This window comes from Coregonus clupeaformis, unplaced genomic scaffold (genome assembly GCF_020615455.1).
Source record: "Coregonus clupeaformis isolate EN_2021a unplaced genomic scaffold, ASM2061545v1 scaf0025, whole genome shotgun sequence".
Lineage (NCBI taxonomy): Eukaryota > Metazoa > Chordata > Actinopteri > Salmoniformes > Salmonidae > Coregonus > Coregonus clupeaformis.
Window position 1 is genome coordinate 1,241,851 of NW_025533480.1, and position 18,237 is coordinate 1,260,087.

Below are 18,237 nucleotides of genomic sequence, written 5' to 3' on the forward strand. Positions count from 1 at the left end.
GGGAGAACTTGCACAATTGGTGGCTGACTAAATACTTTTTTTCCCCACTGTAGCTGTGTGTGTTTCATATACATGTATGAAATTATATAAAATGATTAAATTCAATAATTCCAATCAAGGCTTTTGACCTCTGGTGTGAATAAAGAAAATGGTTCAAACATATTGAGGTACGTATTAGTATTGACATTTTTTGTTAAGGTTTGTACTTTGTATATCATATAAATATTATAGTGCAGAGTGTTCAAATTGATCTATTAACAAAGTCACAACTCCAATATAAAACAATGTTATACTTATGAAAATCCTTTCATATCCCACAGCATACGCAATAAATATAAATAAAGCAAAGACTGAAGAAAGCAAATTTAGACTAACCATTATTACTGCCTTTGTCTTAAAATGTCATATACATTAGTTTTATAATAATAATATGCATTTAGCAGACGCTTTTATCCAAAGCGACTTACAGTCATGCGTGCATACATTTTTTTTTTTTTGTGTATGGGTGGTCCCAGGGATTGAACCCACTACCTTGGCGTTACAAGCGCCGTGCTCTACCAGCTGAGCTACATAAGAACTCATTAATAATAGCTTCTACCACCGTGCCATAGAGTTTGACATTTGTGGTGACGATCCTTGAATAAATTAAATGGAACTGTATAACTGGCAGAAATACCTTAATATGCACATTGAGAAAAAACCCAATGTGCACAGAGAGAATGCTTTAATATCTCAGCATTGCAGATGGGGATTTTTTATAATAGTAGAAGATGATTCAAGGAAAATATTTGAAGATTCATCAGAAACTCTCTCTCTCTTTTTACGCCCACTATGGATTAAATGGCTGCACCTCACTGGCTCTTTTCATGTAGGATTTAAGTTAAATCCTGATGTCTCTCATATAGGTGGCTGTGAATGTACAATTACAGGGGAAAAGCTATCACCTGAGTTCATACCCGCTTCAGTAGAGAATGAGAGAGAGAGAGAGAGAGAGAGAGAGAGAGAGAGAGAGAGAGAGAGAGAGAGAGAGAGAGAGAGAGAGAGAGAGATGGGGGGAGAGAGAGAGGTGTAGACAGAGGGTAGAAATGAATTTGTGGATAAGTCTTGAGCTTGTTCATCCAAGGATGTAATCAAATCATGGGTTTGTGATAAAACATAATAATACCCCACAAGCTGCTTGTTCATCTAAGGACACACTGTTCTCCTTGTGGGCACATAGAGCACACAGTCTGTAGCGGTCTGTAGCTTTTAGCCACAGTAGCACCTCCATGATGTCTCCAGGGTAAAGATATCACAAGGTGGGTGTGTGTGTGCGTGTGTGTGTGTGTGCGTGTGTGTGTGTGTGTGCTTGCTTGCTTGTGTGCATGTATGTACAGTATGTGTGTTTCTCTGTGTGCATCAGACGGGGGCAGACTGTCAAGGCTCAGCTCAGTCTGACCTGAGCCACTACCTGAGAGGAGCAGCTCTGGTCATATTTTAGCTCCCTTTGTCTGTGACAAATGGCTGAGCTCTAAAAGCCCTGTCCATGGTGCTGAAGGCTGCAGTGATGTATGAGGCAGGTCCTGTCTGATAAATCCTCCATGTCACTCTGCCCCTGACAGACATTTATCATGTCTGGGATTTTTATGTTCGGGACTCCAGCTTGGATCCTTAATGAAACAAATATAATGCGATTTTCCGATTCCGAATGCTTTGGAGCAAGCTTTAACCGGCTGACTTCCCTTGTAAAGCATTGTCATTGGGACATTGTGTCTTTCTGCTCTGGTTCTCTACATAACTGCGTCACTGACTTTGCTGGGTTTATTCAAACCATTGACCTCTGTCTAAAGAATGAACATGTCCCTAATGAGCCAGTTAATGAGGCTGTATTGGGGTGTCTCTGGCAATTACAATGTAGGTTACAATACATACAAACTAATATAATACAGTATATTCACATTGTCTTTCAACAGGTATTTTTGCTCTTATATGAAATGCTGTGTGATCATTATCAAGGTTTCCTGGCAATATAAAGGTCAGGAACACAAAATGTTGCAGGAAATGTCACATCACAAGGCTGTATAGTGTTTTCATCAAGTCCACTGTGATGATTATCATGTTGTGTGATAATAAAATGCTTTCAGCACTCTGAAGAAAGGGGAGAGAGGGAGTAGCCCTATGATTGCAAAGAAACGTTGACGTTTATTTTTATTTTTTCTTAGCACAGATTCTCATCTTAGTCCCAGTTGTGCCCAGATATCACAGACAGTACAGTCAATATAAAAATGGCTTTTATAACTTTACACCCAAAGCAAGAACGCAATGTTTTTAAAATGTTTATATGCCAAAAATACTAAGAGTGTATTTTCACTAAAAGTACTTGAGATTAGCTTGTGAGTCTGCAGATATGACATGGCCTTGTTGTTATTTCTCTGTAGTGGTTCTTGTGTACTTCCTGTGTACTTCTTGAGTAGTTCTTGTAGTAGGCACTTACCGGGGCATAACAACCCACTGAGCACAGACGTCATTTCAACGTCTAGTTTTGATTTTCATTTGGTTGAGTTGTCAACTAACGTGAATTAAACATGAAATCAACAAAAAATGCCACCATGTCATTGGATTTAGGTTAAAAGTTGGGGGGAAAAGACTAAATACCCTTATGTTGATGACATTTTTCAAATCCAATCAGTTTTCCACGTTGATTCAACAACATCACATTTATTTATTTTTTGTTGAAATTATGTGGAAACAACGTTGATTTAACCAGTTTTTGCCCAGTGGGAAACCACTGTTCAACATTCCTCTATTTGAGATGTCAGGATAGACAACAACATTCAGACCATGAACTCACCATCAACTCAAGGTCTGCCTCTGTCAAGATTTTTAGATCCTTCTGCAAACACTTTCAAACAACCATTTCTTAAATGCCCTCTCTATATACTGTACCCATATGCATATAATTTTATTTAGCATGATGATGTTGTTATTATGAGAGTAATTTGTTTCTGTCATTATTAATATCACACTAGTTTACTGTCCAGATATTACACCAGGATTTATGTTTACATTAGCGGATAGAATATATAACAATTTATCAATGAAAAAACAAAAATCCTCTCTTTCTAAATAGAAAAAAGGGTATATTCATCAAAAGTTTTACACCATAGTCATTGTTATTGTCTATTCTACTACATAGTTCCTCCGTTATAGACAGTTGTCATCTCTAGCTCGCCTATGGATGTTGTACAGCACAGACGCTTTTGCTTGGGGAGTACAAGGACAGTTCCACTATTCTTAACACACTTAACAGTCAATTACAAGAGAGAGAACACCATCATCATCATCTTGTCTCTTATTCTGTCTGTACTCTGTGAAGAACCTAGGGATATCGAACTGTGTGTTTTAGCAAGGAAAACGATCTCCCTGGTGATGTTAGCTTGATAAAGCAATTGTTATAAAGCCGCCACGTCAGAGACTATGTTGTAACCGAGAGAGTGGTCTGTCTCCCTCCTACCAGTTACTCCTCAATTCAATGATGTTGTATATTTTTCCAGAATGTCAGAGTCAAAGCTAAAAGGATGCAGATGCACATTTTTAAACAGTTACTGCAGGATTCTCCTCTTTATACGCCTTGTCCATTCTTTGCGGTTGTGTGGTAAGCTCCACGGGGGTATAGTTTTTTAAAAGGCATTGTCAGATACATTTATGACTGTGGGTTTCACTTCCACCGCGGTTGGCAGTCCTTTCCCTGAGACCCACAGCCTCGTAAAAGGAGAGTGCAGGCCAGCCACTGGCGTCAGGGACACTTTGGAGTGGCATTTCCTTAAATCCCCATTAAGGTGGTGGTTCCTCAGAGACACATAAATAAGCAGACAGGCCACTGAAATCACAGCGAGAAGCACACCAAAGACAGCGATTACTGCCGCGTGCCACTTTTCAGTGTCCTTGGCCGCCAGCTCTAATCCTTTTGTGGTGACATTGACACATTTGGTGTCGTGTTTGTAGAGGATGCCACGGATGTCCACACACACCTTGTACTGGGTGGCGGGAGTCAGATGTGTGAGATTGTACACTTTCACATCAGACGGTACGCGTGCAGTGAATGCCATGGTCGGGTGGTTGGGGTTGGAAGCCATGTACCACTTTATGTTAGGAGCCAGACCACCATGGGCAGCTTTCCAGGCCACCAGGACCGAGTTGGTCTGCACTGATTTGATGTTGACGTCCAAAGAGCCGTTGGCAGGTCGGGGGAAGTATCCATCCACCTCCACAGAGACTGACTTCAGGTCTGCGCCGACCAGATTGTGGGCAACGCAGGTGTACAGTCCAGCCTCGTTCTCTGTTACATCATAGATGTCAAATGTTCCCTCTGGGTGCATGTAGTATTTATCTGAAACGGTATTGGGCAGGACCCTGGTACCGGAAGGCGTGATCCAGTAGATTTCCGGTTCAGGTTCGGCAAAGGCCCGGCAATGGAGCGATACAGAACTCCCATTGTCGACGCTGACTCGCCCGGGCATGCTCTCAGGGGAGATGAGAGGCAGACAGATCTCTGTCATCTCCCTGAAGTGGACCTGCCGGACGTGTTGACCCTCGTACTCGGGAGGCTCCACGCAGAAGAGTGAATCCGGTTCCATGAAGCGTATGTTGGTCTTGTTCATGTTCATCCAGCGGACCACACAGTCGCAGCGGATGGGGTTGCTGTGCATGCTCACCTCCCGCAGGTTGGGGAGGGACTCCACGGTAATCCTGTGTAGGGCGCTGAGCGCGTTCCCATTCAGCATCAAAGTCTCCAGCCTAGGCAGCTTGTAGAAAGCATTGGGGTGGATGTAGGAGAGCTTGGGGTTGTTGGTGGCCTCGATCTTAGTCAGTTCGGGGAGGTTGTTGAGGGCAAAGCTGTCGATAGAGACCAGTTCCGGCATGCTGTTAATGCCCAGCTCTTTGAGGTGGAGCATGTCCGCGAAATCTCCCCGCTGTATCCTCCCGATTGGATTCTTGTTTAGATCCAGAAATTTTAGGTTTTTTAAGTTCCTCAGAGCTGCGTGGGGAACTTCGGGGAAGGTGTTGTCATAGAACGAGATGCTCTCCAAGTTGTCAAGGCCAGATAGAGCGCCGTCGGGTAACTGCGATAGGTTCATCCTGGTCAGAACTAGACTTCGGAGATTACGAAGGGGCTTGAAGTTCATGTCTTGAACGGAGGTGATCGGATTCTCTCCAATCATGAGTATTTCCAGATTGGGCATGGTGTCGAACCACTCACTACTGATCGTCTGCAGCTTGTTGGAGTTGAGGTGGAGCCGGAGGAGGTTGTGGAGGCCCTGGAACGCCGTGGGGGAGATGGAGGAGATCAGGTTGTGGTTCATGTAAAGCTCCTGAAGGTTGGCCAGCTCTGCCAGGCAGCTGTCTGGCAGCTGGCGTATCCAGTTCTCCTCCATGTGTAGGGACAGCAGCTGAGGCAGCCGCCCGAGGTGGATGTCACTCATTGAGGATAAGTTGTTTTGCGACAAGTCAATCTCTGTGATGTTGGCCAGGTAATCCAAAGGTTTCTCAATCTTTGCAATGTTGTTGGTCTGCAGCAATAGCACTTGTGTGTCCGTTGGTAATCTCCCAGGCAGAGTGAAAAGTCCCAAGTCATTACAGTCAACAATTGGGGCCTCCATGTACACGGAGCTGGGCGAGAACCAGGGTCTGATCTCACACACACATAGCTGAGGGCAATCGACTCTCTCCTCAGAGGCCAGAACAAAGGCAGTCATGGCAAGGCCCACGAAGAAACAATCCACAAATGACACGTCCTTCATATTGACCCGATTCCCTCCAGTAAGTAATTGGTCTTTGTAGATTAAGTGGTCTGAGCTGTTAACTTCACAAATAATGAATAATTTGTTGCTGTTGCTATAGCGACTGACTACCCCCCACCGGTAGGGAGAGTTTCCCAGGGGGCTTTTGTTTTGCTGTGGTTGTGCTGGTGTGCCGTCCAACCGCTCAATTCTCCCTCCTGGGCGTACGGGTTGGGGTCAAGACTTCGGTCATGCAGGCCCAAGTAGATGACGATGAACATATACCTCAGGGAGCTACGGTCCTGCTAAGCACATCTGGGTTAGCCTCCATTAACGCTCTGCTTTCTTTTGAAGATGAATCACATCCATCTCTCGACGTCGTTACTAGCTCCCAGCATCGTCAAATGAGTCCATTCCCACCTGTAAAAGAAGAGAGGGGAAAAAACTGAATACAATGACAGAAACCCTGGTGCATCATACAAAAGGGGATTTAGGCATATTGACATTTGTTATAGAGTCACACGGATGAATGTTGACATTTACGTTGCACGGCCCTTCAAGACACATCAGCATGGATTTAGATCTGCTTGACCTATTGCATATCATATGGGGGCATTTCCGTGCCCTCCTGATATGGCATTAAAGAATAAATTTAGGAGGATTGATTGCCTTTAGAGTTAAAGTCTTTATTCAATTCCTAAATGGCAGATTGTGTAGGCTTAAAGGGATACTTCAGGATGTTGGCAATGAAGCCCTTTGTCTACTTCCCAAGAGTCAGATGAACTTGTGAATACCATTTTTATGTCTCTGCGTACAGTTTGAAAAAAGTTGCTAATTAGCAATAGCGCAATTGCTAAGTAGCATTAGCACAATGACTGGAAGTCTATGGTAACTGCTAGCATGCTAGTAGAAACCTTAGACTTCCAGTCATTGCGCTAACACTAGTTAGCATTGGCTTGCGAAACAACCTCTAACTTCCTTCATACTAAATGCAGAGACCTAAAAATGGTATCCATAAATTCATCAGACTACTTTTCGATACATAATGCATATCACTAGGGAAAATATGTATGGGAAACAGATTAAAAAACATGAAGCAAATTAAGTAAAAAGTACAACTTTCATTTAAAAGTACTCATGAACACTTCACGCTATGAAAATGACTGTTTATCAGCAGGCACTCTTACGAAATATTGCTTCACTTCTGTTTACTGTTTCCTCTCTTTGCTTCCCTCTCCACAGTTATTCTGCTGCTCTTTATCATTTGTCATACATAAACAATATTTACTGAACGGATGGGTTTGATGGTGCTTGTCATAACCTGGGCTGTAGAGCAACAAAACGCCAGACTGAGCCAGAAGAAGAAGAGAAGAAAAATGGAAAGGGAGAAAGAGAGAAATATAGGGGGAAAGAGAGAAAGATATAAATATAGGGGGAAAGAGAGAGAGAGAGAGAGAGAGAGAGAGAGAGAGAGAGAAATATAGGGAGAGAGAGAGAGAGAGAGAGAGAGAGAGAGAGAGAGAGAGAGAGAGAGAGAGAGAGAGAGAGAGAGAGAGAGAGAGAGAGAGAGAGAGAGAGAGAAATATAGGGGGAAAGAGAGAGAGAGAAATATAGGGGGAAAGAGAGAGAGAAATATAGGGGGAAAGAGAGAGAGAGAGAAATATAGGGGGGAAGAGAGAGAGAGAGAAATATAGGGGGGAAGAGAGAGAGAGAGAGAGAGAGAGAGAGAGAGAGAGAGAGAGAGAGAGAGAGAGAGGAAGGGTGCACCGGATACATTCCATCATCCTCATTTCTGTTTCCACCCTTGTGCACCGTGACAACAACAGAGATGAGAAAGTCAGAATGGTGCTGCAAAAACACTGCAGTCAGCCCCAATGGCAAAACAGGCCATGAGTTCATTTCTCAAGCCACTGTTGGAGTGTGTGGCTGAAAATGTGGTTTTGGATGAGGTAGGGCAAGGGTGAGGAAGGGAGAGAGAGAGAAAGAAAGCGATGAGAGAGAGAGTGTGGGGTATTATTTTCAAAGCACCTGGCACTTTAATAAGTGGAACACCCAGAGCATTCTAAAAAACATGGTTACCCTCTCTTTCCCTCAGGGAGCATTGACTCTCATCTTTAGCTCTGTGCTTAATCTTCACTGGGGAAAGAACAAAGGACCTCCTTTCTCTTACAACGGTAATTTTCTTCTATGGTGTTTCGGTTCTCACCCCCGCTTACTCTTGTTCCTGTGTTTACTAATCACAATTAGAGACACCTTAATGTGTTTGGACTAAACATTATTGCATCCACCACATGTTCCATCACAGTGAGTAGCCATTGTCGGTCCCTTAGGGTCTGGTGCGTTATTATGCTGTTAGTCACCCACCCTGCCTGTTAATTGGCTAAATGGAGACATTATTTGGATATGACTTCCATTGGGTGATCAATATCTTTGTGAGCTGACCTGGCCCCTTCACAGCAGTCACAAAATGGAGGCTTGAAAATATCGGTAGCAGCCAGAACGAGGAATCAGGGGTCTGTAAAAAATAAAAATAAAAATTAAGTGCTGCCACACAATATATTAAATGGAGCATTACTTTCTTTGTGGATTCCTTCAGATGTGGTAAGGTGCTATGGCATCCGGATGTTGGAACGGTTAGCAAGGTAGCCTACAGTACTGAGGTGTTGATTGTACAATGGAACGAAGGGCTATTTTCATATCCATTTCATTTCAGTGCCTAAAATCCCTCCTACACATGAAATGTAGCCTACTGTATGATTATATTGAGGTTAGTTGTGGATTCAAATGGTGTGGTGTGCCTGGATAACATAACAGCGTTGCTCATTACTTACTCATGTGTGAGTAAATTTGAGTTATGATAATCCAAACTTGATTCATGAAAATTGAAGTTTTGCCCTACAATTTATTTCTGGTTGTGTTCACACCATGCATAATATTTTCTTAGCCTCTCCCATCGTGTAATGACAAGAGGGCTAGAATTATTACACACGCTGCAGCAGTATTGTATTTCCTCCACACATAATCATAAATCATAAAGGTTTTTACCCTTCACATTTGGACAAGGTTAAACTACCCGAGTACCAGTACTTTAGGGATGCCAGATTTTGTATTGTATGAGTGTGCATTGAGCATCACAGAGAATGTTGAGAGAATGGTTTTATTGGTGATGTGCTCTTTTGTGATGCTGTTTATTGAACAATAAGCTTAAAAATATAAAGGCATCCCTTCTGAACTGACCTTAATTCAACTCGCATGCCCTCTGCTTTTATGCTGATGGTGACCACTTTCATATTAGAAACTAAATACATGAATTACTTCAACATTATGTCTGTAACTTAATAATGTGGTGGTCAGATCCATGTTAAGTAAGTTCACTCATTAATGTTTAATTCATGACCCAACGGTGAGGAGAATGTCTCCGTGCTCTGCTGCTTTACTATTCAACAGAACATTAAGAGGCATTAGTCTGGGGACAGAGCGATGGGGAATTGGAGGTGACACCTACAGAACCTTCAAACTAGTCTACAGTATTGTAAATGTTTAGGACACTGCCAGCTTCATAAGAAAATAGTGTAAAAGAGATGATGATACGAAATCCATCGCTAGGTTTTAATAGCCTATTCAGAGGTATTCAGTCTCCTAGCCTTATAATCCAAACGTGAAAAAGTAGACATGTTGTAAATACTACCCAACGCACTGTATAAGGTAAGAATATACTCTAGCTACTGTAAACTACACAGCATAGCCTGCAACAGTGTATGTGGCAAAGGGATAGTACACTAAACTACTGTCCCTAGTCCAGGATTAAAGTGTTTACTGCACTTGTACTAACATGTCAGTATGAAATCAGGTCAAGCTGGATTTTCCCCCTTTCAATACAGAGTTAATTTCCCCCCACAATACAGTTAATTTCCCCCACAATACACTGCTCAATTACCAGCAGTCAACAGGAAGCAATGTGGAAAATATCTAGGACAAAATGACTGCCAGGGTATCAATACCATCACATTAACCTCTAGTGACCTGAGGAAGTCGTAATGGCATTAGAAACCTTAGCCCAAGACAGATGAGGAAAATCAGCCTTAACCCATTTAAGCTTAGGTGAAAACAAGAGTTCCAAGGAAAAAATAGGGGAGGAGGGAAAATTGTAGCTTGTTTGGCGTTAAGTGGCAATAACTTGCATAACGCCTCGCGGTTCTCAGACAAAGAGAAATGCGGTTAATACCGAAGCCAAATGGAATTATAAGATGGATGCTCCTAATCAGAGTCCTGATGCAGTGCAGCATCAACAGAACGATACGGCGAAGGGAGAGAGAAATATATGTAGAATCTGGATCTGTCCCTACTGCTTCCAATGTGTCCAGGCCAGTGACACATACAGTACACTCCCCTACATACAAAAACTTTTAATTTGGCTCTTCGCTCCAGCATTTTGGATTTGTGATCAAATGTTTTATATGAGGTGACAGTACAAAATGTAACCTTTTATTTGAGGGTATTTTCATATATATCTGTTTTATCATTTAGAAATTAAAGTCACTTTATGTTTTTAGTCCACAAATAGGGACCAAAACTAAACTTTTGACTAAATGTAATACACCATAAATACATTTGTCCAAATATTTATGACACCTTCAAATTAGGGGACTAGATAGTGCACTAAGGCTGCTGAATCAAGTATACCTACTGCCAACAGCGTGAAACTAATACAAAAAATAGGACCGCAAGTCTTTATCATTGTTGTTTGTTACAGAAATGTTTGGGAATGCCTTGTCAATGCCTAGGTGACCACTGCGCTACACCATGCCGACAGACGATAGCTTCTCTCCTTAATGAGTCTGGATCATCTCAGATGATTTCTATAACACAAACACATTCCAACTGTTCTGATTGGTCCTAGAAACCAATGGGTTGGGCCAGAGCCAGAACACATGTGGGTAAAGCAGCGTTTAGAAAATGCGTCATTGGCTTCGAAACTGTGATTGGTTAGAGATTATCCAATGACTGATGACTTTGTTTTGTACAACACCCCTCATTTTGACGTCACCACAAACGACTTCAACGATGGCAGTCTCAGACTGAAGTATGTAGCGAACATAGAGCAGCGGAAGAATTCCGTTCAGGCAAGCAGAGAGCTGGGCTCCTCCTGACTCTGTGATGGTAACTCAGCCGTGGCTGTGGCTCAGCTCATCCTCAACCAGCCAACCTGCACTGTTTGTTTTGTGGCTAGCTGCTTGTTAGAAGTGAATTCTAAATCCTAGTCTGGGGAGGTTTGCTGGGGTCAAGTGGAGATGAGGGGGGAGATTTGGAACATGTACCCGTCACTTGTTTATGCCAATGTATTTATCAGTATGGAAGTAGTAAGGGGATGTTGCATTACATTAACAAAATGTTCTGTACCGACATTAAGTTGATATTTCTCAACAGCATTAGAAACTCGGTCAACTCGCTGCTGCCAGAATGGGGTAAGTTAGGCTGGGATCGAGAGGTGAGGAATATTGAGATCATTATTTTGGTAGTGTGCAGTCGCTAGTTGATATGTTGTAAGAAACTAAGGGTACTGTCTTATGTATGAAATAAACAACACATTCTGTTCTGATCACGGGTTAGAAAAACTCCCCGAATGTACAGTAGATTCCCAGAAGGAAACAGTGGATGTGCTGCATCTATCGTAGGTGTTGAAAGGGAACATATTGGCCCTCAGGGATGTGATTATGTAGCCTATACCGTTTAGCCGGTAACAAGGCAGTATGGTATCTGCTGAAAGGTAGACATTACCCTGGCAGGGCTAAAACTGTTTCCCCGACATGAAGGTCATACGTAACTGGAAAGTAGGGCAGCAGAGGTATTGCCTCCTTTTTGCAGGAGAAATGGCCTGTGTATTTAAGAAATGGTTCACAGGGATTCTGATCCATTGGTTATAATCCTCAAAGGCTCTCTCTTCACCCCTCCTCTCTCTCTCTCTCTCTCTCTCTCTCTCTCTCTCTCTCTCTCTCTCTCTCTCTCTCTCTCTCTCTCTCTCTCTCTCTCTCTCTCTCTCTCTCTCTCTCTCTCTCTCTCTCTCTCTCTCTCTCTCTCTCTCTCTCTCTCTCTCTCTCTCTCTCTCTCTCTCTCTCTCTCTCTCTCTCTCCTGCTCTCCCCTTTCTCTATATCGCCCATTTCCTTCTCTCTTCTCATCCTGCTTTCTCTCTTTCTTCTCTTCCCCAGATGAAACCTCCATAGTGGTTCCTCTCCTCTCCATATCCACTCCTTCTCTCTTCTCCATTCAACCCATTAGCATCACTGTGTCTCCCTGACCTGCCTGTCTGCCTGCCTTATTCCCCCAGTCTCCATGCCTGTCTGCCTGCCTGATTCCCTCCCAGTCTCCATGCCTGTCTGCCTGGCTGGCTAAGTGCTGCATGGATAAGCCGCTAGGTGGGTGGCTTTGTGAGCCTCCTGTCCCTTCCCTTCCCCTGCCCTTCACCTCATTGATTTGCCTTTACCATTTTTTTCTACGGTAAGGGGAGAGTCCATTAAACGCTGTCTACTATGCAGTGTGTGTGTATAATTAAGTTTTGTGTGGTGGTGTGAAAAGGGGAAAACGTTTCTCCTTACACCTGCTCTTGCATGGCCGCAAATCAGCAGCGAGTCAACAGTTAATGCGGAATCAATGTTCCAAATGAACAACAGGACACCCCAGGTCTGAGCTCAGCCTAGCTCAGCCTCGTGCCTCTCTCGCTCTACAGCCATTTCCCTTAGGCTGAATAAGGGAGAACAGAGAAAACACACACAACATCACATGCACACAAACATTTGCCTACAGGCAACTACAGACCACACATGAACGGACACATGCATGCATGCAAAGGCACACACACACACATGCACATGTATAAGCACATGTACACAGGAAAGTTCGCCCATCTGAATGACAGAATAAGGCATTTAGAATCACACTAAGTCAGCCATCGATAAGGTCAAAAACATGGTGAACACGCCTTCTCAACAGCATTAGAAACTCGGTCAACTCGCTGCTGCCAGAAGGGGGTAAGTTAGGCTACATAACCGTACTCTCCCTGTCACTCACCTACATAATTCTCCTTGTAGTTGTTAACCAGAATGAAAGGAGGCAGAGATATCACTCAAAGTCGGGAGGAAATTGAATCTGCAGGTGCAAATGTGGCATGTTTCCTGCCTTGGAGATAGATGCACAGCTATCTACATTTATATGAATAATATATATATCTGGTCAAGAGGCCACGAGCCTGTGGGGATTACGTTTCCTTCAGTAGACAGAATCAATCTTTATACGCCACTGAAATGCATTTAATTTCAGCAAGGCCTTCTTTACTATGGTTTTATGGCTCTGATAGGTTATTCTATGGTACCTATTGTATGTATCTAGTCCCCCCCCATGTGAAGAAGACATAAGTATTTGGACAAATTCACTTATAGTGTATCAAAGTAGTGAAAAGTTTAGTATTTGGTCCCATATTTCTTGCATGCAATGACTACATCAAGCTTGTGACTCTACAAACTCAGATGCATTTGCAGTTTGTTTTGGTTGTGTTTTGGGTTATGTTTTGGCCAATAGTAACTGAATGGTGAATGATGACTGGAGTAATTTTCTTTCTAAGTGAGTAGATAAGATGTTTTTGAACACTTCTAACTGAATCCTGATAATGCCATGATTAAGAAAAATGATGAATGAATCATTAATAAGGATGATTGAGATGCCATTCAGAGGCTACAACAAAACGTTCTGACCTCTCACCCTTATCAATAACAGAGGAGGTTAGCATTTTTTGGGGAGTATGATCTTTATTCATGATTTTGTGGGTATGGTCATCATTAGTCATGATTCCTTCATGATTATCTATAATCATGGTAGCATCCACATTAATGTAGAAGTGTTCAGGAACATCTTTTTTTTTATTTACAATGAAATGTACTCCAAAATGACACAATATATTATTCACCATTCAGTTCCTATTGGGCAAAACAAACAACCAAAACAAACTGCAAATTCAACCAACACGTTTGCAGAGTCACAACTTTTGGCGTGAGAGAAGTCTGTATGATGAGACAGTTTATGTGAGTGAATGAACCCGTAAATGATTGACTTGTGTCCACTACAATATCTCAGATGAATAGGACATGTGTAGTTTGAATACCATAAACGTTATGTTGTTTTAATCATTGCATGCTACGAATATGGGACCAAATACTAAACTGTTGACTAATTTAATACACTATAAGTGAATTTTCCAAATACGTATTACTTCTTCAAATGGGGGGACTAGATACATAAAGTTATTTCATTTCTAAATACAGATATTTATGAAAATACCCTCAAATAATTCTGTACATTCTGTACTGTCGCCTTATATGAAACATTTACTCTCAAATCCAACATGCTGGAGTACAGAGCCACATTTAAAGTGTTTGCTTCACTGTCCAAGTACATACGGAGGGGAGTGTATGTGTGTGTCTGTGTGTTTGTGTGTGTGTGTGTGTGCGTGCGTATGTGTATCTATGATGCATGTGTCTGTGTCTCCATACATCCATCACTCTGTCTGGGTAGCTCATGATTGCGCAACTGCCTGGGTTTTAGCCCATTCAGTCTCAGTAGTATCGTATCACTCCTAAGCAATAGCTTTTCGTTAGTGTATCCAGGGTTAGTGTATTTATCTTGAATACAGATCGACAGCACAGCAGCAATTCTCAGATGTCTCTCCTCTATTTGAAAATGTCCCTCTTATCATGTTCCCTCTCTGTTTAAAATCTATATTCCCTGAGACTTTAGGAGTTACCTTTGAACGGATGAAAGGGTATCGCTACATTTCGACTACCTTTTCAGACTAGATTAGAAAAGCTGAAATGTAATTGACGCAGGTAAACAACAATACTTTGATTTTGTATTTCTACTTGCTTTTCTTAATGTTAAAACGTTAATGTTTCTTAAAGTTCAACCCAAATCTGTTTGTAAACAGAAGGCTATCAGCTATGGAAGACCTGTTTACTGTACTGTATGCTTGAACACTCTGAACTCTTCCCTCTAGCTGTCTGTCTGAACCACTGTTTACATGTTGTGTATTCAGGTATCAGAATCAAACCAGGGGCTTCTTGTAATACATCATTATGCAACTAACAATTCATTAGCCGCAGTGTATTTTGACATTGAGTATAGGACTGATAGTTAAACCCACACATCTTTGCTCCTCCTCATAGCTAGATAGCCTAGAAAATTGCACTCGGGCTACATGTAAATTCTCCTCTAAATACATACACCCACACACTGGCACACCTCACTGTATTAGGCTATTGTATGAGAAAAAACTATTTAAATCCTGTTTCATATAGGCCCAATGTAATGTAGCCCTAACAAGATCAATATACCTGTTTACACTGTACTCTACTGCAGGAGTTGTTAGGGAAAAAGCAATGATGAATTTTGAACTAACTGAAATCACTATTTGATTTTAGGACTTTTATTCCCACCTGAGAGGGGGAAGTAGTTGTATGTTTAGTGGAGAAAGGGTTCTGACTCTTAAATTCCCAGGCTAAACACATAGCATTACAGATTAACTCAGTAAAGTCAATAAAAATCCAAATTTAAAGGGAAGGGGAATATAGACGGGTTGGCTGACAACGTCACAAAAATGATGTGCGCGCATTCGATGTGGACGGAAGGAGTGTGTTGTTATAATTCTTACTGGTCAGATAGCTAGCAATAATGACAAGAAGCTGCCATGTGGGGAATCGTAAGTGGCTCGTTTCAGCTCGTTGTATCTTGTTATTGATGCTATGTCTTGTTTGGAGGTCTGATATGGCTAAAATTCGCTTATGAGCTAACCAACAACTGTAATGATGTATTTGAGAGATAACACATGCACATTGTGCAAATTAATTAATTTTTTCAATAAACATTTGGAAACTAAATATAGTTTACATGTTGTTAACAGTCTAAGCCAACCCCGTCTGGTTTTCCCCCTTGTTGCTAAACAACCAACCCGTCTATAATAATACACAGAGCTCTGATGACAACATCAAAATGTAAGGTAAACAGACAAGGCTATATATGAATGGTGTTACATGGAGACAGGCTCCTGTGCTATACTGTGCTATACAGAGCTATAGGATGAGTTGGCATTGGATTCCCCGCTCCCAGGTTGTCACATGGCTATAGATATGCATGACAAGCACACTGTTTGGTCTGCCATTTTCTCACCATAGGATGAAGATGGTCTCCATCAGAGGCAAATTACAATGATACAATTGTGGTTAGGTTTCATGGTGCGCATTGAGCAATGCTATATAATTTCATATTGAATGGCTGTTGGTTAGGCTTCTGTCTGGAAGAGGGGGGTTCTGGATCCATTGTGCCCATGTTCAATATAAGCTCCATTCGTTTGTAGGAGCAACAAGGTAGACTGACTCACTTATACAGCAACAAGGTAGACTGACTCACTGATTCAGCAACAAGGTAGACTGACTCACTGATACAGCAACAAGGTAGGCTGACTCACTGATACAGCAACAAGGTAAATACTGTCAACGGATAACTGTGCCTTATATGTAGGATACATTATAGTAAGCCTTACAAAAACATAAGGCATTCCCTCATGTTTATGTCTCATTGGAATATTCCATGAGTGACATATTATGTTGGAGAGGTTATAGTTTAGAGAGAGAGAGAGAGAGAGAGAGAGAGAGAGAGAGAGAGAGAGAGAGAGAGAGAGAGAGAGAGAGAGAGAGAGAGAGAGAGAGAGAGAGAGAGAGAGAGAGAGAGAGAGAGAGAGAGAGAGAGAGAGAGAGAGAGAGAGAGAGAGAGAGAGAGAGAGAGAGAGAGAGAAACGCCCCAATGCAGTTAAAGGATTAGTTACTCGCTGCTTCTCTCTCCAAATCCTGCAAGGTGTAGGAGGTCAGGCTCCGGGGATATGTGGATAAGTGATTGTGTTCACTGTGGACTATGCTCTGCACATAAGATGCCTCGCCGTGACAGGGGTAATTACGCAAAAGCTCCAGATGCAACGTGCAGATATGGTACTGAAGCGAATGGATCTGATGCACGATGCAATGTGGGAGTGTGTGTGTGTGTGTGTGTGTGTGTGTGTGTGTGTGTGTGTGTGTGTGTGTGTGTGTGTGTGTGTGTGTGTGTGTGCGTGCGTGCGTGTGCGTGTGTGTTGTGTGTGTTGCGTGCAGCCCGGGGATAGGCCTATTAGTGCTTTCGTGGCAGGTAGCTACTGAGAACGAGTTCTCTTTGATTGCAACAGGATGATTCAACGGAGAGCAAAGAGAGAGTGGAGGGAGAGTTAGCCATCATTCTGAGGGTTTCTAGATGTGCCTTGTTTGCGCGCTCTCTAAATGTATCAGCAACAGGACGCGCATCATAGCATAAATATATGCACAAATCCACCTGCTTTACAAAAAAAACAAATATATTCGACGTCATTCATAATCCATTTCCATCATAAAGCGCATTCTGCATAGTTGCGCAAAAGCGTCCCTACGTCTGAAGGTTCGAGAACAATCAGTAGCCCTCCAAGCTGTCATGCATGTCCGATTGTTACATTTGCAGTAAAACATAATGGTAACCATTTTCATACATAATGTTTTATATAGCTTAGCAACACCTTTCTCGTTATGCTAGTTTTTACTGTCGTCAAAGCCTTTCACCAAACCAGATATTTCCCGTTAACTTCTTGGAAATCCGTAGTGCAACAGTGGCGATATGGAATATGCTCCACATATCTGCTCTCTAGATGACAGAAAAAATATTGGGAAAAGGGGGGAACTCACCCGCAATAGTAATCTTCTCCAATCGACTGATATGTATTCCCAATATCCCCATCTAGCGCATAGGTCTAGCGACGGAGGAGAGAGAGCGCGCAACACAGATAAGCCTAGACGGTGGCTTCTTATTTTTACGCAATTGGAGAGAGACCAGCTCCAGCTTTTCCTTCTTCCAAGTGTTGTTCCCAATCAGAAAACGGAAAGTCCAAAAGCAGAGAGAGCTGTTGGGTTGGTAGAAGAGCCTCTATCCCCCGTGCTTTTTCCACGGTGGTTAACGGCGCATCTCCCCCTCGATCAGCTGTCACAGAGACATGGTGCTTTCTGCTCAGCACTCATTAATATCCGAACAACCCCGGCTCTCCAGAGAACAGCCAATAGCGTTGGAGATGCAGGCATGGCGCTCGCAGCATCCCGAGTCTGGTTGGCTGAATTCACCCGTCTGTCCTTTCTTCGACCCTCTCTTCCAGGGAGTCTTGAAGCAATAAGGAGGGAAATGAGATGAGGGTGCAGGAAGAAAATGGATATCTGTTCCTATTAGAGCTCGCGCTCGGTTTGAGACCCAGGGGGGTTTGAACACATTGTTCTACAAACGGATGTTCCTGCTGGGTCGGAGAGGTTATCCCTCGCCTTGGAAAATGAGATGTATCTCTGTCAGAGTCCTGAAGTTCTGAAGCTCCATTACTGTATGGTTTACCAGTGGTTT

At 42.6% G+C, this 18,237-nt stretch overlaps 1 protein-coding gene across 1 annotated transcript; it reads right to left on the bottom strand.

Annotated features, from left to right (window-relative positions):
• Positions 1 to 2,156: 2,156 nt before the first annotated feature.
• Positions 2,157 to 17,852, bottom strand: LOC121543672 (leucine-rich repeat neuronal protein 3-like). Its single transcript, XM_041853730.2, has 2 exons — positions 17,541 to 17,852; positions 2,157 to 6,179 (listed from the first exon to the last, which is right to left on the bottom strand). The coding sequence occupies exon 2, from the start codon at positions 5,778 to 5,780 to the stop codon at positions 3,660 to 3,662; it is 2,121 nt and encodes a 706-aa protein (XP_041709664.1). The 5' UTR covers positions 5,781 to 6,179; positions 17,541 to 17,852; the 3' UTR covers positions 2,157 to 3,659.
• Between the last annotated feature and the right edge of the window lie 385 nt (positions 17,853 to 18,237).

Bases quoted from the DNA above. Each gene is read 5' to 3' on its own strand.
- LOC121543672 (XM_041853730.2), bottom strand. From the start codon at position 5,780: ATGAAGGACGTGTCATTTGTGGATTGTTTCTTCGTGGGCCTTGCCATG.